The 27,124-nt window shown below is 42.9% G+C and overlaps 1 protein-coding gene across 3 annotated transcripts in view; it reads right to left on the minus strand.

Moving 5' to 3' along the window:
* The window catches only part of STN1 (STN1 subunit of CST complex), a 109,091-nt gene that overhangs the window by 7,632 nt on the left and 74,335 nt on the right, over nucleotides 1–27,124 (minus strand). For all 3 annotated transcript variants that reach the window (XM_033941268.1, XM_033941266.1, XM_033941269.1), the window contains exons 8-9: nucleotides 19,495–19,617; nucleotides 14,096–14,168 (exon numbers count right to left, since the gene is read on the minus strand). In XM_033941268.1, the coding sequence (XP_033797159.1) occupies nucleotides 14,096–14,168; nucleotides 19,495–19,617 (196 nt within the window). The remainder of the gene's footprint in view (nucleotides 1–14,095; nucleotides 14,169–19,494; nucleotides 19,618–27,124) is intronic.

Here is a 27,124-nt window from a genome sequence, read left to right on the forward strand (position 1 = left end):
AGGGTTTTATTATAGATGATGACAATTCTGCATGAGGTAATTTTAAAACTGTTTATAGTTTATAAATCTTTCCTTTTAGCTAAGTCTTAACAATAATATTGTAATTTATAGCTAAAGAGACATATGATCAAGAAACTGTTTTATTTTACTTTTGTGATTATGATAAACATACAGAGGGCCTCAAAATAGCACCTGGCGGACCGCATGTGGTCCCTGGGCCGCAAGTTTGAGACCACTGTCTTAGATTGTTGTTAACTCGCTGCTGTTTTCAAGGGAGAGATTATATATATCTTTTTGGTTTTGTCTCATCTTTTCCTACTGGGTGCAATACAGAAAAAACTTTCTGCTTTCCCCAGCAGCAATACACTGCGAAAATCGCCCATTTGACCGCCCCCCCCCCCCCCCCCAAATGAGTTTTGCCGAACTCCAGACCTAGCTAAATCACTTTCTCACACCTGAAATCCATAGATTCACTCTATTTCATCAAAATCCTTAGGGCCGTTTTCAACATCTAATTCAGAGATATATATACAAACATACAATTATTGCTCTGTTTATATAATAGGATATGACCAACTCAGTTGTTGAATGACAAGAGCCCTTGAAGTAATGGGCCTTATTGGGACTTCAGCTGCAACAGTGCTGCTTTTTGTGAAACATCTTCAATTGATAAAGAGACACACAATAGATGCTTTTGATGAAATGTATTGATTGGTCTCTGAGATGCTTTTTTCCCCAAAGGAACATTTTTTTTTTTTAAATTCTTTATTCATTTTTACAACTTACAAGTGCTTCAGAAAATGACATTTGAACTTGGATACATCACTTGATTTTCTATTGTAATCAACTTAAATTAATGAAATTTAACCCCCTCTCTCCCATCCCTATCATAACATATGCAATCACGTATACCATAAAATATATTCTTTCCTATTAATCTAAACATTTAATTAAAGACCAAAAAACCTCCCCCCCACCCCCTCATTTACAATTATACTATTAAGGGAAAAATGTTATCTATTCATTACAATAATCTGTTAATGGCCCCCAAACCTCTTGAAATTTACTAAAATTTCCTTTCTGTGTGGCTAATGTTCTTTCCATTTTATATATATTTTAAAATTCTTAGAAAAATTATAAATTTAAAAAAAAATTGAAATATTTATTGTATAAATGAAGAAAGTTAATATTGAAAACTGAGAAACAGAAAAGCTTGCTTAGTTTTCCTTGGATCTCATTGTGGTAAAAATCCACTGTTTTGTTCCAGGGAGTGAGTAGCAAGAAAAGCATCTGCTCTGTGGGATCTGTAGGGTACTTCCTAGTGTCAGAGACAGGATGCTGAGTTCAATCGACCTTTGGTGCGACCCAGCACCATACATCTTATTTTCTTAACCAGGTCATTTTCTTGTTCTGTTGCAGAACAATGCAAATGTTTTTTTCTCATAATTCTGTGCATTTAGTGATCCTAACTACATAGAACCCCTTCATAGTGCTGTTGCTTAAAATTTTGGGATCATCAAAGAAACAGGAATTCATTCTTCTTAAAACTGCCCTCCACATTTACCAAATGTCCTCTGTCCTCTGATACTAAAAAAAAAATAAAAAAATAACAACATATATATATATATATATATATATATATATATATATATATATATATATATATATATATATATATATATATATATATATATATATATATATATATACTGTATCCTATATAATAAAACCCTAGAGCGCGCATGCGCTCTTGAAATTTTGTGATCCCTGCCGCTGTGATTTCTGATCCGTGGCAGCCAATCTGGCGGCAGGGAACATTTTGGCCACTCCCCTCCTCCCGCCCTCACTCGCCATGGAAACCAGGCAAGCTCTCTCCCTGCGCGTCCTCAGCAGGGAACACACCTCCCGCCCTAACTCGCCGCTTCTGCTGATCCTCCTCTAAAGAGCAGCCTGTGATGGTGTCCGGCTTTAGCGAACCTCGCAGACCGCTCTCCACCCTCGGTAGCACGTTCCCTCTGACGCACAGGATCGCGTCAGAGGGAGCGTGCTACCGAGTTGGAGAGCGGCCTGCGAGGTTCACTAAAGCCGGACACCATCGCAGGCTGCTCTTTAGAGGAGGATCAGCCACCACGGGGATTGTGAGAAGAGCCGCCGGTACTTTGGAAACTTGCAGGCCAGCCCGCGGGAAGGGAAGGGGGAGGGGCCGAACGGAGCAGGACAGCTCACGGTAAGAGAAGGGAATGGGGGTGGGGGAAATGCTGCTACTACTTCACAGGGACCTGGAGGGGAAGGGAAATACCGCTGCTGCTTCTGCAAAGGAAAGTGGGGGGGGGGGGAGAGAGACAGAAAGAAATACAGACAGATAAAGGAGGCCAGGGAGAGAGACAAGACAGAAAAAAAGACAGACAGACAGACAGACAGACAAAGGGTGCCAGGGAGAGAGAGAGAAAAATAGCAGGAGGAAGAGAGACAGAAAGAAAGGAAGAAAGAGACAGGAGCAGGGAGAAAGACATAAATAAAGAAAGACAGACAGGCATATATTCTAGCACCCGTTAATGTAACGGGCTTAAACACTAGTATTTTATAAAGCTACTTCTCACACAAACTTCTGCCCTACACCCTCAAGCGACCACTACACTCTCAAGATGAAATGTGACTATAAATATTCCCAGGCCACTCTCTTCAGCTCCAAATTGCCTGAATAAGATCCTACTCCCATTTCTTACCAAACCTTTGGAATAGTCTACCTCCTCACATCAGATCCCTTTGGGGCCTTCTAAATTTCAGGAAAACTATAAAAACAAACTTCTTTGCCTAGCTTCACTTATACTTCCTCAATCTTCCTTTTCCCTCTCTCTCCACAACTTCCCTAATAAATCCTCTATAGACTACAGCCAATTCAACAGATACTGTTGTTATAGGCCAGTGGTCTCAAGCTCCAACCCTTTGCAGGGCCACATTTTGGATTTGTAGGTACTTGGAGGGCCTCAGAAAAAAATAGTTTAGGAAATTCTACTTTACGGAGAGGGTGGTGGATGCCTGGAATGCGCTCTCGAGAGAGGTGGTAGAGAGTAAAACTGTGACTGAGTTCAAAGAAGCGTGGGATGAACACAAAGGATCTAGAATCAGAAAATAAGATTAACTATTGAACTAAGGCCAGTACTGGGCAGACTTGCACGGTCTGTGTCTGTATATGGCTGTTTGGTGGAGGATGGGCTGGGGAGGGTTTCAATGGCTGGGAGGGTGTAGATGGGCTGGAGTAAGTCTTAACAGAGATTTCGGCAGTTGGAACCCAAGCACAGTACTGGGTAAAGCTAAGAAGAAAAAATTTAAAAATTTAAATTGAATCAGTTTGGGCAGACTAGATGGACCATTCGGGTCTTTATCTGCCGTCATCTACTATGTTACTATGTTACTATGTCTTATTAAAGAAATGACAATTTTGCATGAGGTAAAATTCTTTGTAGTTTATAAATCTTTCTTTTTGGCTAAGTCTTAATAATAATATTGTAATTTATAGCTAAAGAGACATATGATCAAGAAACTGTTTTATTTTACTTTTGTGATTATGATAAACAAACCGATGGCCTAAAAACAGTACCTGGCGGCTGCGAGTTTGAGACCACTGCTATAGGCCATCTTTGTATAAACAATGCCCATAAGAGGGACACCATGGTAGCACGTCTGTCATGTCTATACTAAGCTAGCTCAACTCTTATGGAACATATGTGTTGGATTGTATGTCATGGTAGCCAAATGTATCTGTCATGTCTATGCTAAGCCTGTTCAGTTCCGATGAAACACATATGTTAGACTGTACCATCAGATTCCTCAGACTGCACACTCTGATTTCAATATCATGACACCAAGCACAGCTGAATGGTAACCCTATGTACCGTTATTGTAACCCTGTGTGTGTTAACTGTAACCCTATGTAATGTAATTTCTAACCCATTCTGAGCTCTATGGGAATGAAGGGATATAAAACTAACTAACTAATTAATCATATTGCCATATTTTACTATGTGCTGCTTCTCTGGCTTCAGTGGGCAAAAAACTGCATGAAATACTTTTATTTAATTATTGTGCAGATCACAGCAACTAGTGAATTAAGAAAACTGTTGAGTTATTTGTATATGATTTCATTGTTTCTTATATTAAAACTAGGAAATTATTATAAACTGATTTCATCAAGCAATAATAAACTTTCATTGATCATGATAGGAGTTGCCATACGACATATTACCAGTAACTGGAAAAACTACAGTAGACTAAATTATACCTTCGTTATGCCACATTTACAAAATGGAAAGAGTAATTGCCATACAAAAAGGGAGTTATAATAATTTTAAAAAGATTTGGGGGCCTTTGACAAATTATTGCAATGATTAGACACCACTATTCATTGAAAGTACACTTACACATAGGGGGGAGGGGAGAGAGTATAAAGTTATATTAAGGTTTGATCAACTGATAATATTTATATGAAATTTTTGATTAAAAAATTTGTGGGAAGGGGGGAGGGGAGGGATATGTTATTTGTTCTCTTTGTTTTTCTCATAAAAATAATAAAATTTTACTGAACTTAAAAAAAAAAAAAGAAATACAAGAGATGTTTATATGGTTTAAATGATATAATATTGTGTTCTTGATGTTAGATGGAAAAATGAATAAAGAATTTGAAAAAAAAAACCAAAACAAAAACTGATTTATTCAATAAATTTGTAAATTGATGTCCCAGATTACTGACTGGCAATTTATAGATTGATCTTACAGTTAGTATATTTTTGCAGAATTTTACTGTTTTCTAGTACATTGTATTTTATTTGCCTATTGTATACTTTTAGTTTAACTTCCGCCTAGAACTATGTGGTAGGGTAGTATATAAAAAAGAAAATTATTATTATTAATCTGACCCACTATTTATACTTGCAGCCAACTACTGATCAACAAATCCCACTGTGACCCTTCCCCAACCTTTTTTTTGATCCCAGTAGCTGTGGATGATTGTAGAGAGCCAAGTTTTCCTTTTTCCTGTGGGCTAGTCACCCTACAGACTGTCTTCCTTGCTTTGTGCATTGTCAAGCTGAAAGAGCATGCTTCAGGTTTCCAGCAATGTAAGGGCAGGATCTTTTGCAAAAGCTTTAGCATGCCCCTTCAAAGTGCATTCCACTATTAACTGAAGGCTGATTTGTACTTAAAAGTTTTACTACGCTTTTCTATGATAAATAAGAACATAAGAAGCGCCATCTCCGGAACAGACACTAGGTCCATCAAGTCCGGCGATCCGCACACGCGGAGGCCCCGCCAGGTGTACCCTGGCATAGTTTTGGTCCCCATATCGCTCTAAGCTTCTCATAAAGAGAAGTGCATCTAGCTTACCCTTACCCATGTCACTTCATGCCACTCATAAGGAGATGTACATCTAACTTACCCTTAAATCCTAGAACGGTGGATTCCGCAATTACCTCTTCTGGGAGAGCATTCCAGGTTTCCACCACTCGTTGCGTGAAGCAGAACTTCCTGATATTTTTGTGTTGATTTTTTTTTTCAATATGAACATGGAATTTCTGGTTTTATTCTTTTGTTTTGTAGCAGATAACTTTGCTATTTCGTTTCTAAATATAATCTTTAAAGTCTGAATACGTTTTACTCAGACTTTACATCAATTTTTTAAAGGAACAATTTCCCTTTAAAAATTGAACACATATCTGCCCCAGGTAAACTTATGTATATACTTTTGGAAATGTAAAAGTATGGATATGCATTCTGTTTCTAGTTCCAGAAATACCCACCCAATATAGGCAATAAACAGCAGATCATTGATAAAAGAAGGTTCATTTATTCACCACATTAAGAGCTTAAAAACACACAAATACTTAAAAGCCCGACACAGCATTGTTTTGCCATTTCTAGAGATGTGTCAGGGCTAACAGCCTTAGCAAGGGCTAAACATGTTATGTTAATCAGGTTTTCTGTTCCACCTTTACCTGTTCAGTTCAAGGTCAGATTACATTGCCTTTTATCAATGATCTTCTGCTTTATTGCTATTTTGTGGATCAGTTGCCCCTCTGTTTTGTTACACCTAACCAATTTGCAGATAAGTGGAACTAATGCAGCTATTGAAACTATGTGCATAAGTTTACAGACAGATGGAATTGGACCATTTTTAGCCACCGTATTATGCACATAGAACAGTTTTATGCAAGGAAATAGCTTTCAACATTGCCCTCACAGGGTGTAATTTGTAAAGTTATTTTCATGTGTATGTGGCCTCTTATGTGCTAAGGCAGGGTTTCTCAACCTGAGGTCCACATACCCCCTGACCACCTGTTGGGGGTACATGGGATGAGCACCCCCCGCCCGCCGCTGCTCGCTCGCTGCCCACCCACTCGCCGTTGCAACTCCAGGAAGGGAAGAGCCAGGCGCATACAGCGATTGCACACCGCCAGCCCACAGGCCTTCCCTGCTTGGTTGGCCTGGACCTTCTCTCCGACGTTAGAATTGACGTCGGGGGAAAGCTTGTGAGTCGGCGGCGTGCAATCGCTGCACACGTCTGGCTCTTCACAGAGTTGCAGTAGCAGTGGGCAGGTGGCGGACCGGGGGGGGGGAAGGGGAAGAGGAATCGGTGGGGGTAAGCAGGCTTTAGCATGGCAGGGAGGGAGGGAGGCTTGAAAAGATTGAGAAACACTGTGCTAAGGCCATTCTTACAGCAGCGATAAAATGGCAGATATTTTATTTCTCCTATTAATGGCCATGGACTAATGTTGCCATTACAAAATATTAGTGTGTGAATACTTACTAACGCCTATTTTGTAGAGGGTAAGGGCTCATGTACTAATCCTGCATTAATTAGTATAAGGTAATATAGCTGTACTAATTACAAGGGGCCGCTGAAAAGTTCTCAGCCCAACCAAGACGCGAATGATGTGGAGACATAAAACCTACAAGTTATTCCACACTTTTTGACACTTCATTTTATATGAAACAAAACGAAGAGTGTCAAGAAAAAAGTGTGAAATAACTTGTAAGTTTCAAGGCTCCACATCATTCTCTTCTTGGTTGGGCTGAGAACTTTTCAGCGCCCCCCCCTGTAGTGTAGAAATGCCCACTCTCCACCCCCCTACTACTCGCTATAGCGCTACTAGACATATGCAGCGCTGTACATCAAAACACATCAAAACAGTCCCTGCTCAAAAGAGCTTACAATCTAGTTAAGACAAACTAGACAAGACACTCTCCTTCCACAATAAAGTACAAAATATTTCTTAGCATGCAGTTTGCATGCACAGTTCAGGAAACTACCATAAGATGCCCGAGAACATTCTCCTTTTAAACTGTGGTAAACGTGCACTAGCACCTACTGCTGCTTAGTAAAAGGATCTACTACTACTAATCATTAAACCTTCCATTAGTAGCCATTCAAGAGAAACCAACAGTCACTAGAATGGAACATGTAATATGTAAGATTATTAATATACCCTTTGACAAACAGTATCTGCTGAAGTTCATTGGTTCATCTCCTACAGCAATTAGCATGTAATAGGGTTATGTCAATAAGTTATCCAATGCTGACACCTAGTGGCTATTTTAATTCAACTCAGAGCATTTTTTAAAAATTTAGATAAATAAAAGATCTCGAGATACTCCTTGGAAAACTTAGATCCAGTGTCAAGTTGAATATCTAAGTCAACTGCCATCTGACGCAGAAAAGATGAAAAAGACAGCTGATCTGCCAAAGCCTGGCCTCGAGAGGGACTCAAGGATGTCGAGGCAGCTTGCTCCAATGACGAAGGAGATCTGGATGGAGAAAAAGAACCCAATGGGTCTTCGAGATCCGGAAGCGGAAGGGTCGAAGCAGTCGGTGGGGAATACTGAAAAAAAGGCTGCTTCCGATGAGGTGAGGCATGCCTGGATGAATGCTTCGAAGATTGCCTCGATCTATGATGCGAGCTGTGCCTAGAAGCAGGCCTCGACAATCGAGGAGAGCGTGTCCCAGTTGAAGCCCCCAGAGAATGGATAGGGCTGGAGGCTGTGGAACGAAGCAGAGGAGGCTGAGTGGAAGAACCTCGAGGCACTCGCAAAGACTCTGCTCCTTGCATTGAGTGTAAGGATTCCAATGGAGGCATGGGCAAAGACTCTGCTCCTTGCGATACATGCCGAGATGCCAGACCAGACACTCGCAGAGACTCTGCTCCCTGTAGAGAGTGTGTATGCAACTGAGGCATAGGAGGCGGCTCGACCTTGCGGGAGCCCTCCGAATGCCCAGGCTGGATTTGTGAGAGAAGCTTCGGCCCCATGGTAGTAAAGAGCTGAATAAATTGCTTCTCTAATAGGGTCTGGAAAGAAGCCGGCAAGAATGTATTCGCGTCTCCAACGGGACCACCTGCACGGGCTTCGTGCTCCCTCGAGGCAGTGTGAGAGTGCTTGGACTTAGAAGCCTTGGGCAATTTAAGCACCACCAGGGGAATGGGCTGCTGTGCTCCTGACCTGAAGAGACAGAGGAAGGCACTGCAGCAGGCTTTGAAGACATAGCCGGTACAAACGAGGCAGGTATGATGAGGCTCGGAGCAGAAACTGTGGAAGCCTGGAGAGCATCGGAAGATGTCGAAGGGGAAGCACCCCTCGAGTACGAAAGCTCCATCGAAGACTCCATGCTGAAAAGCTGCTCCCACAGGATGCAACGACGCTTGAAAGCACGAGACTTAAGTGTTGAGCAAGGCCGGCACAATTTCGGGAGATGTTGAGGCCCGAGACACCGAAGACAGCGTCGATAAGGGTCCGTCAGGAAATTCGTGCGCTGGCACTTGGAACACTTTTTAAAACCGGTTGCAGGCCGGGACATAGGCTGAAAAAGCGCCGCCGCAAGATCGAAGCTGTGGGGCTGCGGCCGCGTGGCCTACCCAGTCAAATGAACGTAAGAAATTTTTTTTTTTTTTTTTTGAAAAAGATTAAAACAAAGAAGAAAATGAGTGATTCTGAGCAAAAATAACACAAAACCGTGGACAAAAGAAGGCACAAGTGAAAATACTTCACGCAGAGAGTCGAAGACGGACTTCTCGGCTCCGGGGAAAAGTAAGAACTGAGGAGACGTGCCTTGCGCTGGGCGGGAAAGCACTCACGCATGCACGGTGCGGGCGACTCAAAACTTTGAGTTTCTTCAAGTAAGTTTGCTTGTGAGGCGTCCGCATCGGGGCTCTGTTGGATCACGTCACCCACTTGTGAGAATACCTGCCTGCTTGTCCTGGGATAAAAATAGGAATGTGCAAGTACGCCTCCATAAGATCCATAGAGGCATGAAACTCTCCCAGGGCCCACTACTGCAATGACCAAGTGAACTGTCTCTATGTGAAAGTGTGGAGACAGTGAAAGCCGCATTCATGTGCTGAAGAACCAGAATAGACCTCCAATCTTCAGAGTCTTTCTTTGGCACGATAAAGTATATAGAGTATCTGCCTGAGCCCGAGTGTTGAGGTGGCACCAGCTCTATAGCTTGAATATCCAGCAAGCGCTGAATGGTAGCTTGAACCTTAAGTGCTTTGTCTGAGCGACCTGTAGTAGAGTCCACAAACCAATCCGCCAGACCCAGACAAATTCCAGGTTGTAGCCCAACCAAATAATGTCCAAGACCCACTGGTCAGATAAAATGCAAACCCAGGTGGGAAGAAATGCTGAGAGCTTGCTCTATCTGAAGAGGGGCATTCCTTGGCCTAGGGTCATTGTGCCTTTTTGGCAGAGGACACAAAATGGGAGGTGGAAGGGTAGGATCGCCTGTAGCTAGCATACCATCGTTAGGAGTCCTGGGAAAATCTCTGTGATGTGAATTTGCATATGGGCTGGATTGCTGGGAGGCATGAAAATTAAGAGCAACCGGAACCTCTAGAGGTCCTGGGTCTACTATCAGGCAAAGTCTTTGGGCGACGGTCCACCAAAGAATCCATGCACACAGTCAAGAGAGACAGGCACATGCAACAAAGGACATCACCTGAACGTGAACTCGCAGGCCTTGAGCATGCTCAGATGCTCAAGGCCCAGCAGAAGAGGAGGCCGATCTTCGGGCACCGACACCAAGCACAGGACATGCCGGTGCCAGTGCCCAGATGAGGGTAAGAAGCGGCGGGGGAGGGTGCCCAATCGCAGCAGGGGGTGCCCAATCGCGGCGGGGGGATGCCCAATCGCGTCGGGGGGGGGGTGCCCAATCGCGGAAGGGGGATGCCGGACTGCGGGGGGGGGGGGGCGCACGTAAATCGAGGCACCGATTTTGCAAATGTTTTGCTCGTCTTGCAAAACAGTCGCAAACCGGTGCACTCGTAAACCGAGGTACCACTGTATTTAAGTTTTAACTGATATATTATTGTGTACTTGATGTAAGATGGAAAAATGAATAAAGAACTTGAAAAAAAAAAAAAGAGTATTTCCCTGTAACTTCGAGTGTTCCCTAGTTTTTGTCATTTTTGACGGAATGAAAAATCAATCCACTTGTACCCATTCTACTCCACTCAGAATTTTGTAGACTTCAATCATATCTCCCCTCAGCCGTCTCTTTTCCAAGCTGAAGAGCCCTAACCGTTTTAGTCTTTCCTCACATGAGAGGACTTCCATCCCCTTTATCGTTTTGGTTACTCTTTGAACCTTTTCCAGTGCCACAAATCCCCAGGATGGTCAGGTACCTCAGCACATATTCCTATTTTTGCTGCTACTATTTTGGTTTTTGCCAGGTTACTTGTGACTTGGATTAGCCTCCATGAAGATGGGATACTGGGCTATTCTTATGTTCTTAGCACTACCTGCACCATCAGTGAGAGAGTGCTCTTCACTGTTATGATCCACTCACAGCCATGTTTGTCAATCCAAGCAGACAATAGCCACTTTTCAGTTATGTAGGATAATTCAGGGCAAATTCATCCAGAAACCATATTGGATTTTCATATATACAATGAACTTTAACATGATACTTTTATTTCACTATGCTTCTCACACAATTAGCTTCAACACAGATTTCATGTTTTCCCAGGCAAAACAATGGCTATTGTTGGCTTGGATTGGAATTTTAGCACTAGTAGCACTTTGTGATGGAGTTCCCCCCCCCATTTCTTACTGTAGGTGGAGTTGGGTTTGTCTGCGGGTTTTTGACCAAGGGTATTAAATACTTGACACCACATTTTAATATGTGATTTTGTGATAAAGATTACATTAACTGAGGTCTTTTTTTTCACCCTTTTGCATGATGATTTAGGAGGTGGGTTGGTTGTTTTTTTTTAAAGATTTTTATAGACAGTAGTTTACTCATGTACTTGATGGAAGAAAGACTGAAGCAAGTTTCCTGCAGTGGAGAGGGTGGGAAATGTGATATGCCTAAGAAAAGCTTCCAGGCTGTGTAAGCTTTTCCTGCAAAGGTTCCCTTGGAAGATATCACACTTATGTAAGGATTTGCTATCCTGCTTGGGAACTCCTGGTACTATGGCTACATACTTAGGGCCAGATTCACTAACCTGCCCGATCGTATGTAATCCGTATACAATCCGTGGCAGGCCAACAAATTCTCAACGCGTCCTCATGCAAATGGGGGCAATCGGAGGCACACTCCCCCCACCGACTGCACGGATCGCTGGAGAGCGATCCTTGAGCATGCGCTGACCATCTTTGCCTGTAGATGGTCTACGTATTCTCACCACGAAGGAAGAGCTGTACACTTTTTAAAAAAAAATACAGAGCTGGAAACTTTCATGAGCCCAGGTTAAAACCACGGAGGTTAAAACTATGGAGTCGGGGCAGCAAGAGCAGGAGAATCAGGGCAGAAAGCAGGGTTTTTGCACAAGCGACTGGTCCTCAGCAGTCGCTTGTTTTTTGAGAGGGCATCCCAGTTGGTGTTCCTGCAATTGTTTTATGACTTGTATCCTTCCTACTTTGCATGCCATTCCCCCCTCATTTGCATGATCGGATCGGAGGATGATCGGCACAGAGGTTAGTGAATTGGGTCAGAGGAAAATCGGGTCGATACATGATTGCAAACACGATTGGTGGGCTTAGTGAATCTAGCCCTTACTCCTTATTGCTCCCTCATTTCCCACAGAAACAGCACAACAAAATTGAAGGAAAAATCTTAACCTATTCTGCTGTATGTTTCTATGTGGAGGAAAGAACTGATTGCACTGCATTCCTGATTGAAATACTAATATAAAAATATACTGCTATTAATAAAATGCTATTATTAGCATCAGCAGCTGCAGCCAGTAGACAGCAATCCAAAGACAGAAAGAGCAGTTATAGCTTTATAGCTTATGCTTGCATGCCAAATCAGCAGACAGGGTAGCTTCTTCTTCCTTATATGCAACTTCTCTCAATATACACATTAGTTCCATTTATGTGTTGGTCACTATCAGTCATGCTCAAAAATTCTTATCAGTACTGCCTTTTAGAGACAGTTACTGATTCATACGATTTGTATAGGGCAGGGATCTTCATTCATTTTCTTTTTTTTTTTATAATTCTTTATTCATTTTCAAAACTTTCATGAAGTGTACAACAATCATAATAAACACAATTAATCAGAGCACTTGCATATCTTATCATATAATCTAAAAATACAAATGTAACCCTCCCCCCCCCTCCCTCAAAGCCATTCATTAATTTTCAAGGGGGGCCAGTTTGTCAAATAAAGCTCAATGTGCGAGCCAACGCCATCACTAGAAAATGTAGCAGACACCTGGAGAGGAGAGACTGGAAGCCCTGAATATGTATACCCTAGAGGAAAGGAGAGACAGGGGAGATATGATTCAGACGTTCAAATACTTAAAGGGTATTAACGTAGAACAAAATCTTTTCCAGAGAAAGGAAAATGGTAAAACCAGAGGACATAATTTGAGGTTGAGGGGTGGTAGATTCAGGGGCAACGTTAGGAAATTCTACTTTACGGAGAGGGTGTGGATGCCTGGAATGCGCTCCCGAGAGAGGTGGTGGAGAGTAAAACTGTGACTGAGTTCAAAGAAGCGTGGGATGAACACAGAAGATTTAGAATCAGAAAATAATATTAAAGATTGAACTAGGCCAGTTACTGGGCAGACTTGTACGGTCTGTGTCTGTGTATGGCCGTTTGGAGGAGGATGGGCAGGGGAGGGCTTCAATGGCTGGGAGGGTGTAGATGGGCTGGAGTAAGTCTTAACAGAGATTTCGGCAGTTGGAACCCAAGCACAGTACCGGGTAAAGCTTTGGATTCTCGCCCAGAAATAGCTAAGAAGAAAAAAAAAAAAAAAATTTAAATTGAATCAGGTTGGGCAGACTGGATGGACCATTCGGGTCTTTATCTGCCGTCATCTACTATGTTACTATGTTGCTATGTTACTATGTTATATGTTACCTAGTTAATCTTCACCATCCTATCTCCACTCCCATCCCCTTTCAAGCTGGCTCTTCTCCCCCTATACTTTCCATGGAGGCGTGTTTGTGGTGTACTTTTTGAGCAGCTATTTTATTTTTTTCCAGCACAAGTGAGTGGAGGAGTGGCCTATCGGTTAGAGCCCCTGCCTCAGCGCCCTGAGGTTATGGGTTCAATCACCAGGCACTTCCTTATGACCCTCTGCAAGTCATTTAACACTCCATTGCCCCAGGTACTGTATTTATATTGTAAGCCAACCAGGACAGATAGGGAGAAATACTTAAGAGTACCTGAATGTATATAAATAAAATAAACATCATTTGCAGTAAGATTGAATTGTCTGGTCTAGCAAGAATTTGAACAAATAGCTGTCTTAACTTTATTTGCTCATTTGGGTACTAGTCTAAATATTGTTAGTACCCAGATAAGTACTGGCAGGTGAGTTATATTCACATATTCAGCATCGTCTGGTATCCAGATACAAGCTGTAAATATCTGCGTATAAAAACATTGGCAGCAGGCATTTAAATCAAACACCACATCAAATTGACCATAAAGTGTATAAAATGAGCAACATAACATTCACTGCCTCTTTTACAAACCTGCACTAGCGGCTGCCGTGCGGCAACAGCCCTGAAGCCCTTTAAATCTCTATGGGCTTGGGGGCCGCCAGCGCGGCTTTGAAAAGAGGCCATCGGTTATGTAAAATAAAGGACTCACGTCTTTGCTTCTTACAGTCTGCTTGAATGATGTTGATAATGACTTTGGGGAGCTCTTTCTCATAGTCCGTCACCTAGTAGAATGAAAAAAAGCATCACAGAAATCTTCAGACTCGCAGCTCTGTTATTTTTACATCTTAACAGCAGTGCTACTAACAAATTCTCAGCATATTTGATGCATCTGAAGAAGGGACCTGCAACGCCTCAGAAGCTCATGGATGGAGGGTGATTCTTAAAGCAATTTGGGTTTTTTTTCATATTCTTTATTCATTTTTTCTTCTTACAAGTGCAACAGAAAATAACAGTAATACTTATACAATATCACTTGAATATCTGTTCTTATTAATATCACAATTAAAAATAAATATAAATCCCTCCTTCCCAACCCTGTTATTACACATGTGATATTATTCTCTATTAATCCAACGCATCAATATATAAATAGACTTCCTCCCACCCACCCCAACCATGTACAATTATATTAGCTGAGGAAAAATGATAATTTATTCATTACAATACTCTATTAATGGTCTCCAAACCTCCTGAAAATTATTAAAATTTCCTTTTTGCAATGCTAACATTCTTTCCATCTTATACATATGACACAGTGAATTCCACCAAAAACTGTAATTTAATCTATTTCAGTTTTACCAATTGAATGTAATCTGCTGAATGGCAACTCCTGTCATAATAAGTTATAATTTATTATTATTTGTAGAAATTTGACTTTTTTTCCTCATTGACATGCCAAATAAAATAGTATCATAGGATAAAGCCACAGGATTTTCTAAGAAACAATTTATTTGGCCCCATATCGATCTCCAAAAAGCCACAATGAAGGGACAGTAGAATAATAAATGATCTAAAGTCCCTGCTTCGAGATGACAATGCCAACATTTATTTGACTTAGAGCTATCTAACTTTTGTAATTGAACAGGGGTCCAATTTGATTACATTATCTGTACATTTGACGATTACCCTTCCTCAACCGCACAGACTTTTAGCCACATTGTGAGTACACATTCCAGGAAGCCTGTTTAGGTTGTGGAGGATTATTGTCTACATTATCAAACCTACATGCGTAACTTTCCACAAAAAGGTATATGCATATCTGCTTCAAATTTCAAAAAGAAAGGACAAGTCTTATTTTGCTTTGAAAACTGGTTAGTTTTTGAGTTAAATGTAGCCAGGGATGTTTGAAAATTAGTCACATTTTCTTATGTTGGTCCAACATATGGTATCATATCCTACACACAGCACTTAGCTTTCTCCAACAGAGCTGCCAGCCTTCTGAAGTCTGCTTGCCGGGACCTGTGGCTAACAGAAGCCAGAGCTCCAGTAACAGCTGATGGAGACATGATATAAACTTTGCTGTATCATTATCATGGCTGTCTGACTTGTTTCACCTATTAACTGCAGCCCTGTATTAGATAGCCAACTTGACACTTCAGATTTTTACTAAAAATCCATAGACATTCAAGGGAATTTAGGGTGTTTAGTGGTTGCTGCTAAGTATATATTCTATAACATGGGCACCTACATTTCAAAGCATGCAACTCAAAAGGGCTGGGGCCATGGGTTGGTCAGGGCATTCCTAGAAATTTGGTATTGTTATACAATACTTGGCTTTGCACACCCAGGGCCAGATGCACTAAAGTCAGCGATCGTCTAACGATCTTCGCTAAACCAGTTTTAACTGGTTTAGCGACGATCACATTTACCAACCCGATGCAGAAAACGGCTCACCACGTGGTTTTCTACATGATCACTCATACTCTGATCCGACCATGCAAATAAGCTCATTAATATTGAAATGCCATGCAAACTAGCAGAGCAATTGATGCTCTAACATGGCTTCCCGATGCACAAAAAAAAGTGATCGCTTTTAGCAATCCAAAAAAGGTGACTGGTCAAGACCAGTTGCTAACCTGTCTAACCATAGTTTAGCTTCTTATTTTTTTAAATGGGCACAGATGCTGTGTGTGATATGCACGCACAATATCAGCCCCATAAAAAAAAAGAAAAGAAAATAAGCCCTCTCCTCAACAAACTGCCACCGGAAAACAACCCCCCCGTGGCAGCAAAATAGCAGGAGGGATGCCCACTCCCTCCTGCCATCATGAACCCCCGTGTGAGAAAAAATGGCAGAAGGGATGCCCGCACCCTCCTGCCAATGGAGCCCTCCACGTGCCAGGCAGGGCCACCCCTGAACCATCCCCTACCCTTCAGTCTTCCCCTACCACAAAAAACAGAACATAAGAAATGGCTTCGCTGGATCAGACTCTAGGTCCATCCAGTCCGGCGACCCGCACCTGCGGAGGCCAAGCCAGGGCAAGAGGGATGCCCACTCCCTCCAGCCACCGGATTCTCCCCCAAACCCACACCTCCTGAACCCAACCGGTACACCTTTTTCACAAGCTGGGAGGAGGGATGCAGTCCCACCTGCTCCAGAGGCCCACCAATACAAAATGGCAAGTCTTCCTCACCCCAGTGCATCATGCGATGAACGAGGAGGGGCCTAAGGCCTTGATTGGCTTAGATGCCTAACGCCCCTCCCAAGGGACAGGTATCTGAGCGAATCAGGGGCTAAGACTCCTCCCGCTAGATCCTGGGATTTTGATGCCTTCCTTTGACATGAATTGTGCCTCTGGATGTGCCTTCTAGCACCTAATGCCACTTCTGGCATAAGCCATGCCTACAATGGTGTTAGGTGCTGGTAGGTGCCTCTGGAGGCATGATTCTGGAACCGGTAGGTGCTTTGAATTTTTAATTAAATACCATTTTACATTTTTTTTTATATACAAATTTAATGATTGCAATATCAAATACTGGGATTACCCAATGTGGAAAATTTCCCAATAAATAATTATTATTATGTTCCGCAAAGAAAAATACAATCCGCCCAGGAGGTGGACCATCTGGTTACAAATGAAATAAATTTGACAGAGTTTTTGGAAGATAGTCAGGATGTGATCCAAAGTAGGTCCACTATGGTAATAATATACATGAGTGAGATAGATAAAATGCTAATAATGAAACTTTACTTCAAAAATAGGCTAACAAAATTTTGTGGAGATTTGGTTAGGATTTTTCCTGATGTCTCAAGAGCTACGCAATTAATAAGGAAAGCATTTTTAAAACTAAGAACAAGAATTTTAGCTCTTGAGGCATCGTTTTATCTAAAATTTCCATGCAAATGTCTTGTTAAATTACAAGACATTGAGTATGTATTTTGGGATCCTATTCAATTGCAACAATTTCTAATAGCGCGAGAACAGAAATGAGTTTTTTTGTTCTTTAAAAATGTTTCATCACTGAGAAATTGGAGGATATAAGAGTCCCAAATAGTAGGGACTGGTTAAAGATTCACAAGGATGAATCAAGAACCAATTCTTAGTTTTCTTCTTATTTTTGTTAGTTGAAATTGTAGCATGTCTTCTCATGGTTGTGGGCTTGGAAAGGAATTTTGTTTTGTATGTATAAGTATCGTTAAAATTTGTGTAAGAATCCTTTTTTTCTTGGTATCATTTGATATTGTAATCATTAAATTTGTATAAATACCATTTTAAATGGTGTTTCCCTTTCAATTTAGGCACCGGAAGGCCACCTCCCAGCGCCTAAGTTAAGGCGCTGTTTATAGAATTTCCCCCTAAATGTATAAATCCCCTATTTATGAATTTTCAGTGGCACTTTAGTTGCTACTATATGGACAGCTGATGATATTCTGCTGCTAGCTATATTGTAAAGTAGTTTAAGTTAAACACCCAAAACTTCTGTCCCTTACATCGCTCAGCTATATGGATACAGCTGAATGTCACTGGCTATCTGTATACAGCAGCCAAGTTCTATGTATATTCATTGCTGGTGCTTCTATGGATAGAGGTATTGAATGTATGTGGATGATTTAAATGCATTGGCCAATATTAAAAAAAAAAAAAAAAAAATGCTGTGAGGCTCATAATCAAAAATAAAAAAAACATCTAAAAAGTGGCCTAAATGGGTACTTGGACGATCAAAAAGCCTGATCGTCCAAGTACTCATAACCAAAGCTGGTTTTAGATGTATCTAAAACCAGCTTAGGTCTTTCCCCTGCCTCTAAACGCATAGAGCGAAAAGAGGTGTTTTTAGAGGAGGGAAAAGGGTGGGAGGAAGGCTGACCTACACTTAGTCGTACAGCAGGTATAACCAAACCTTTTGAAAGGTTGCCTAATCGGCACTTATACGTTCTGACTTAGACCAAGTCAAAACAGGTATAAGTGCCGAAAAAGGGCCCGCTGAGCTGATGGTGGCTGCTGTAATTAGCTCAGCGGCCCGGCAACCTACCCACTGCAACCATCGCAGCAGGCCGAGAACGATCGGGCCAGCAGGGAGCCCAAGTCCTTCTGGCCTGGCGACCCCCACCCTGGCTGAGAACGATCCGGGCAGGAGGGAGCCCAACCCCTCCTGCCCAGGCGACCCCCCTACCCCCACTAAGATACAGGCAGGAGGGATCCCAGGCCCTCCTACCCTCGACGCACCCCCCTCCCACGATCGCCCCCCCAAATCCCCGATCAGCCCCTACCCGACGACCCGCCATTAACTTTAAATTCATCCTTTTATCTGCTAAGAAAGAGTGCTCAACTCCCAAATAGCACAACTTCACAGAACCTGAGATCATGACACAATAGGTAGGACCAGCCCTTTCATGCTTGAGTTTTATGGACGTGTGATTTGTTTCTTCTATCTTTGTTTTCTTTAACTGTCAATAAATTTACTTGTTGGCAAGTCTTCTCTGTACCAACATGGCCTATGAAAACTCTTTACAGTGCTTTTTTTTTAATGATTGTTGGTATCTCATCATATTTTAGATGAAACAGCAATAACCAGAAAGAATACATTAGGACATGCCAGAGTTATGCAGTACTATTCAACCCCCATCCTTGTCAATGGGCAGACTCAGCAGCAACATCAGAGAATATTTCTTCGCAGTAAGGGTGATGAAAGGAAACCTGTGATAAACAGAGGATCCCTAGTTGCAAAGAAAGGGGGTAGTTGGATAATCTGGGGTACATAACATTGTACCAGGAATGCTATAAGAGTAGATGATATGGGCCTATCAAGGCCATCTTTAGAGCAGGGTGGTCACCTTGGTTGAAAATAATAAGAGGCATTAGATGGATCTGCACCAACGTATATTGCTCATTTCATCCAGAACATGAGCAAACTGGGATTGCCATTGGCACTCAGGGGCACCACCCTTTTATTCCCATGTCCATCAGGGAAAGGGGGTAGAGAATCAACATTTCCAGTGGGAAGGGGGGAAGCACCACTGAAAATCCAGCACTGCTTCAGAGCTGGTCATGCCATGTGCTTTCATATTTTGTTTCTATCACAGTTGCATTCAATATTAAATTGTCTCACATGATACACTTTGTCGGAATTAGGTGATTTCTGGAAAATAATTCCTTTCTCTTGCAGCAAACCCAAGACATCCTTAAAGACACGATGCACTTGCTTAGAAGCAGAGGCATAGTTAGAATTTTCCTGCATAAATAAATAAATACATCGATAAAATACAAGTTATGCATATATAAAATTACTACAAAAAAAATGTTTTTCTCATGTGTGACAAATAATCTTATTACAGTCAATGCTAAATCATATGTTCTTTTTTTTAAATTCTTTATTCATTTTTAAAACTTTCATCAAGTTTCATCAACTTTCATCAATTCTTTATTCATTTTTAAAACTTTCATAATAAACACAATTAATCAGAGCACTTGCATATCTTATCATTATAATCTAAACATACAAATGTAACCCTCTCCCCACCCTCCCTCAAATCTCTTCATTTATAATAAGAAACCTATATTTGTATCCCTCCCCCCTCCCATTACTATTTGTTGTATGACTAATAGAAAAATGGCATTTAATCATGACAAAAAGACGTTAATGGCTCTCAAATTTTAATAAAATTATTATATGTTCAATGATCTGCCCAAGCTTCTGGTGCAGCAGTGAAGAGTCCTGGCCTCATATCAACAGATACACGCAAGAAGTAAAATCAGAGATCATTGCAGCAGGATTACTGCTTATCAGCACCCTCTCGTATCTCACTGGCATTACTTATTTTGAAGACACTGGAGAGACAACACTGGAGACGGAAGAATACAGTGTAATCACAGTTAGGGTTACCATATGGCTTCAGAAGAAAAAAAAAGAGGCTGGATTGAGATATTTGGGTTTTACATCCACTGAAAGCAATGGAAGTAAAACCTGGATGTCTCAATCTGTCCTCCTTTTTCTGGAATATCTCCAATTCCAAGTATTCAGCAGTGTTATAAACCTATCTTTATTATTATTCTTGAGAGAAACTCTTTGTTAACTTTAAATTTCCACACAGAACTTCAGAAACACCATTCGCCGCTCAACAAAATATCACAGCGGTAAGCTTGACGTGTTGCCTCCTCACTGGTCCTTAGTAAATGTTCATTGGGTAATTTTCCTTAATATTTTAAAGTGTATTTATACTTAAAGTGCCTGTTTTGAAAAGTGCTATCCACAAGATCAATGTCCCATACTTTCCAGGCTTCAGACATGCCATTTGGTCACCACATGTTTTTCTGGTAACCAAGTGTTTCTTCATTTGCCCCCCTCGATATATTGATTTTCTCTATTTTTGTATTTTAATATTTTAAATTATTTTTCTTTATATTTTCTTATATTTTAAAGTGCTTAGTGCTAATATAAATATCAATAACTTAATCTTTATAACTAAAAACTTATCTTAAATATTTTGCACTGCTCGTTTCACTCTCTCTTATCCAGTCGGGAAAGGGACAGGTCCCTTTCCCGACTGGATAAGAGAGAGTGAAACGAGCAGTGCAAAAAGCACAGTTACTTACCGTAACAGGTGTTATCCAGGGACAGCAGGCAGATATTCTTGACTGATGGGTGACGGCACCGACGGAGCCCCGGTACGGACAATTTTAGAGTGATTGCACTCTAAGAACTTTAGAAAGTTCTAGCTCGGCCGCACCGCGCACGCGCGAGTGCCTTCCCGCCCGACAGAGGCGCGCGGTCCCTCAGTTAGTATAAGCCAGCTAAGAAGCCAACCCGGGGAGGTGGGTGGGACGCAAGAATATCTGCCTGCTGTCCCTGGATAACACCTGTTACGGTAAGTAACTGTGCTTTATCCCAGGACAAGCAGGCAGCATATTCTTGACTGATGGGTGACCTCCAAGCTAACAAAAAGAGGGATGGAGGGAAGGTTGGCCATTAGGAAAACAAATTTTGCAAAACAGATTGGCCGAAGTGTCCATCCCGTCTGGAGAAAGTATCCAGACAATAATGAGATGTAAAAGTATGAACTGAGGACCAAGTGGCAGCCTTGCAGATTTCCTCAATAGGAGTGGAACGGAGGAAAGCAACAGAAGCTGCCATTGCTCTGACTCTATGGGCCGTGACAGAACCTTCCAGTGTCAGTCCGGTCCGAGCATAACAGAATGAAATGCACGCTGCCAGCCAATTAGACAACGTACGTTTAGAAACGGGACGTCCCAATTTATTTGGATCAAAGGACAGAAAAAGTTGGGGAACTGATCTGTGGGGTTTCGTACGCTCTAGATAGTAAGCCAGAGCCCTTTTACAATCCAAAGTATGTAAAGCTTGTTCTCCAGAATGAGAATGAGGTTTTGGAAAGAAAACAGGTAGAACAATGGATTGGTTGAGATGGAATTCAGAGACAACCTTAGGGAGAAACTTTGGATGTGTACGCAAAACCACCTTGTCATGGTGAAAAACCGTAAAAGGTGGATCTGCGACCAGTGCATAAAGCTCACTGACCCTCCTGGCAGAGGTAAGAGCAATAAGGAAAAGCACTTTCCAAGTGAGAAACTTGAAAGGAGAGGTAGCCAAAGGTTCAAATGGAGGCTTCATTAAGGCGGAAAGAACCACATTGAGATCCCAGATAACAGGAGGGGCTTTAAGAGGTGGTTTCACATTGAAAAGCCCTCGCATGAACCTGGATACCAGGGGATGAGCTGAGAGAAGTTTTCCATGGACTGGCTCATGAAAAGCTGCAATGGCACTGAGGTGGACTCTGATGGAAGAGGACTTAAGGCCAGAGTCAGACAAAGAAAGCAAATAATCCAACAAAGTCTCCACTGCCAGAGAAGTTGGATCAAGATGATGAAGAAGACACCAGGAGGAAAATCTCGTCCACTTCTGATGGTAACATTGCAGAGTGGTTGGTTTCCTGGAGGCATTCAGAATGGAACGAACAGGCTGAGATAAAAGAGTATCATGAGATGTCAGCCCGAGAGATACCAAGCTGTCAGGTGCAGAGACTGGAGGTTGGGATGTAGAAGGGTTTCCTGCTGTTGCGTAAGCAGAGAAGGAAACAGAGGAAGAAGAAAAGGTTCCCTGGAACTGAGTTGAAGTAGAAGGGAGAACCAATGTTGCCTGGGCCACCTCGGAGCAATCAGAATCATTGTGGCTCGTTCCCTCTTGAGCTTGAATAAGGTCCTCAACATTAGAGGCAGAGGAGGGAAGGCGTACAGGAACAGATTCGACCAGTCGAGGAGAAAAGCATCCGCTGCCAGACGGTGAGGAGAGTAAAGTCTGGAGCAGAATAGGGGCAGCTGGTGATTGTGAGGAGCTGCAAAGAGGTCTATCTGAGGAGTGCCCCATTGAGTGAAGATAGACTGCAGAGTTACAGGATCGAGTGTCCACTCGTGAGGCTGGAGAATTCTGCTGAGTTTGTCTGCTAAAGAATTCTGTGCTCCCTGAATGTAGATAGCTTTCAGGAAGAGATGGTGATCTATGGCCCAATTCCAGATCTTTTGGGCTTCTTGGCATAAAAGGCGAGAGCCTGTCCCACCCTGTTTGTTGATGTAGTACATCGCAACCTGATTGTCTGTGCACAACAGAAGGACCTGAGGAAAGAGAAGATGTTGGAAGGCCTTGAGGGCATAAAACATCGCTCTGAGTTCCAGGAAATTGATTTGATGCTTCTTTTCCTGGGCTGTCCAAAGACCTTGAGTCTGGAACTCGTTCAAGTGAGCTCCCCATGCATAAAGAGAGGCGTCGGTGGTGATGACCAGTTGATGAGGGGGCTGATGGAATAGAAGACCTCTGGATAGATTTGAGGATACCAACCACCATTGAAGAGACTGACGAAGAGATGATGTCACAGATATGTGTCGTGAGCAAGGATCCGTCTCTTGGGACCACTGAGTAGCAAGGGTCCATTGAGGAGTGCGCAGGTGAAGACGTGCGAGGGGCGTGACATGAACTGTAGATGCCATGTGCCCCAGGAGTACCATCATTTGCTTGGCTGAGATGGAAGGTAGTGAAAGCACCTGCTGACATAGAGACTGAAGGGTCTGAAGACGATTGGATGGTAGGAAAGCTCTCATGAGGAGTGTGTCCAGGATCGCTCCAATGAATTGAAGTCTCTGAGTGGGGGTGAGATGAGATTTGGGTAGATTGATCTCGAACCCCAGAATTCGTAGAAACAAGATGGTTTGGTTGGTGGCCAGTAGAACTGCTTGAGCGGATGTGGCCTTGATTAACCAGTCGTCCAGGTAAGGGAAGACCTGGAGGTGGTGAGAGCGTAGAAATGCCGCTACCACAATGAGACACTTGGTGAAGACCCTTGGAGAGGAGGCAAGGCCGAAGGGCAGCACCTTGTATTGGTAATGACAATGATTGATCATGAAACGGAGATACTGTCTTGAGGTTACATGGATCGGTATGTGAGTGTATGCCTCTTTGAGATCGAGGGAGCATAGCCAGTCGTTTTGATTGAGAAGAGGATAAAGGATGGCTAAAGAAAGCATCTTGAATTTTTCTTTTACCAGGTGTTTGTTGAGATCGCGGAGATCCAAAATTGGTCTGAGATCTCCTGTTTTTTTGGGGACTAGAAAATAACGGGAGTAGAATCCCTGCCCTTTTTGATCTTGAGGAACTTCTTCTATAGCGTTTAGACGAAGGAGGGATTGAACTTCCTGAATGAGGAGGGCAGATTGAGGACTGTTCAAAGCAGACTCTTTTGGCAGGTTTTGGGATGGAAGAGTCTGAAAGTTGAGAGAGTAGCCGTGGCGGATGATGTTGAGGACCCATTGGTCCGAAGTGATAACTTCCCATCGGCTGAGGAACAGAGAAAGTCGACCTCCTATAGGTTGAGGCAGGAGAGCAGGAATAGGAATACTGGCTATACTGTGGAGAATGAAGTCAAAAGGGCTGTGACTTCTGCTGAGGAGGTGGTTTCACAGGTTGCTGCTGTGGCTGCTGTCTGGGAGGCTGACGTTGTTGCTGCCTCTGACGCCTGGGTTGCTGAGCAGTGGTAGGTAATGGCCGAGCTGTGAAGCGGCGTTGATAGGCCGACTGCTGCCTATATGGTTTTGGCGGAGGAGGCTTCTTTTTATTTTTAAGCAGGGTATCCCAGCGTGTCTCATGAGCAGAGAGCTTTTGTGTGGTTGAGTCCATGGATTCCCCAAAGAGCTCATCCCCTAGGCAAGGGGCGTTGGCTAACCGATCCTGATGATTAACATCAAGGTCGGATACCCGAAGCCAGGCCAGGCGACGCATAGCTACCGACATTGCTGTCGCTCTGGATGTAAGTTCAAAGGTATCATATATGGATCTAACCATGAACTTACGTAATTGAAAAAGAGACGACAAGCAGGTATGAAAGGAGTGATGTTTTCGTGAAGGAAGGTACTTTTCGAAGGAAGCCATGGTGGTAAGGAGATGCTTCAAATAAAAAGAAAAATGAAAAGCATAATTGCTAGCTCTATTTGCTAACATAGCATTTTGGTAGAGCCTCTTACCAAATTTATCCATGGCTCTACCTTCTCTGCCAGGAGGTACCGATGCATATACACTGGCTCCTGAAGATTTTTTAAGGGTGGATTCGACAGTTAAGGATTCGTGTGGAAGTTGAGGTTTGTCGAACCCAGGAATGGGAATTACCTTATATAGAGAATCCAGTTTACGTGGGGCCCCTGGGACAGTTAAAGGAGTCTCTAAATTCTTATAGAAAGTCTCCCTCAAGATGTCATGAAGAGGGAGTTTCAAAAATTCCTTTGGAGGCTGGTCAAAATCAAGGGCATCCAAAAAAGCTTTGGACTTTTTGGATTCAGCCTCCAAAGGAATGGACAAGGAGTCACACATCTCTTTCAAAAAGCAGGAGAAAGAGGAAGTGACTTGTTTGGAGGATGGGTCAGGGACAGTTGAATCCTCCTCCTCTGAGGAACATTCGCCTTCAGAAAGAAAGGGTTCCTCTGAGTCTCCCCACAGATCAGGATCCCTGACATGGGGAGTATGGTCCCGAGACTCAGGTGTCGATGATTGTAAGTGTCGGGTTTTGTGTAACGACTTACCCGACCTCATCGATATCGAGTCAGGAGATGTTATCGGTCGCACCGGTGCCGAAGTCTGCACCGATTGATGGTGAGCTCTCGGCTCCGGTGCAAGAACTGGCATCGATACCGATGAGGTTAGTTGAAGCGGTACCGAAATAGTGGAAGCAGGTAACACAGGCTGTTCCACGATCGGTACCGGTAGCTCGGTGCGGACCGGCACCGGAAGGTTCGGAGCCAGGATAGCAGGAAGGAGCTGTTTCAATTGGTCCTTAAGTTGCACCTGAAGGATGGCCGTGATGCGGTCATCAAGGGATGGCACCGGTACCGCCTTTTTCTTCTGCGGTACCTGCGGTGCCGTTCGACGCCCCGGAGATGAGGAGCCCGATGTCGAGGGACTCACCTCTATAGGGGCGGAACGCTTCCGCTGGCGTCTCACAGTCGGCAGGATTGGACTCACTGCACTCGAGACCGGAGGACGCTCCAGCGGGGAAGGCTTCTTAGCCGGCTTACCTGACTGGTGAGACGCCGGTGCGGAATCACGCGGCGTCGAAGAAGAGGGTGCCGACTGAATCGGTGCCGAAGCTGGAGTCGATGGAACGGGGTCGGACATCTCGGCACCGAACAATAATCGCTGCTGGATTTGGCGATTTTTTAATGTCCGTTTTTTTAGAGTGGCACAGCGGGTGCAAGTAGAGGCCTGATGCTCAGGACCCAAACACTGTAAACACCAGTTGTGTGGGTCCGTGAGAGATATAGGCCGAGCACACCGCTGGCACTTTTTAAAACCTGGTTGAGGGGGCATGAAAGGAAAAACGGCTTCAGCCAAATCGAAGGCCGAGGCTTCGATGGTGGCAGAAGGCCCCGCCGGGGAAAGATTAAATTAAAGAAAAAATGAAGGGTTTTTTTTTTTTTTTTTTTACAAAATAGAAAAAAGAAAAGAAATAAGATTAAATAATCAAAAGTTTACGCGAGCGGGAAGGCAAAGAGAAAAAAGTTTCAACAGCCGTTGAAAACGCGTCTTCTTAGCTCCGCGGAAACTAAGAAACTGAGGGACCGCGCGCCTCTGTCGGGCGGGAAGGCACTCGCGCGTGCGCGGTGCGGCCGAGCTAGAACTTTCTAAAGTTCTTAGAGTGCAATCACTCTAAAATTGTCCGTACCGGGGCTCCGTCGGTGCCGTCACCCATCAGTCAAGAATATGCTGCCTGCTTGTCCTGGGATAATATGCCAAATGGCATGTCTGAAGCCCTGAAAATTATGGTAAAAAATATCTAAGAAAGTATGGGACATTGATCTTGTGGATAGTTCTATGAATGATTGGTCAATGCCATATGAATGACTGAGACATTTACTAGTGTTTTGAAAAGTGCTTCACAATGTTTTTAAAGTGCTTTCACTGTGAATTCAAATCAATTGTTAGAAAAGCTTTACTTATCTTTTTTATGATGATCGGGGAAAGCGTGTAGTACGCTTTATCAAGGATCATTTTCCATAATCATTCCATCGCCATCCAACAAGTTGATTAAAGTAAGTGATATTTTGTTGAGCGGCAAGTGGTGTTTCTGAGGTTCTGTGGGAAATTTAAAGTTTACAAAGAGTTTCTCTCAAGAATAATAATAAAGATAGGTTTATAATACTGTGAATACTTGGGACTGGAGATATACTACTTGTTTATGACCCCAAGT

Source organism: Geotrypetes seraphini, chromosome 4 (assembly GCF_902459505.1).
Source record: "Geotrypetes seraphini chromosome 4, aGeoSer1.1, whole genome shotgun sequence".
Lineage (NCBI taxonomy): Eukaryota > Metazoa > Chordata > Amphibia > Gymnophiona > Dermophiidae > Geotrypetes > Geotrypetes seraphini.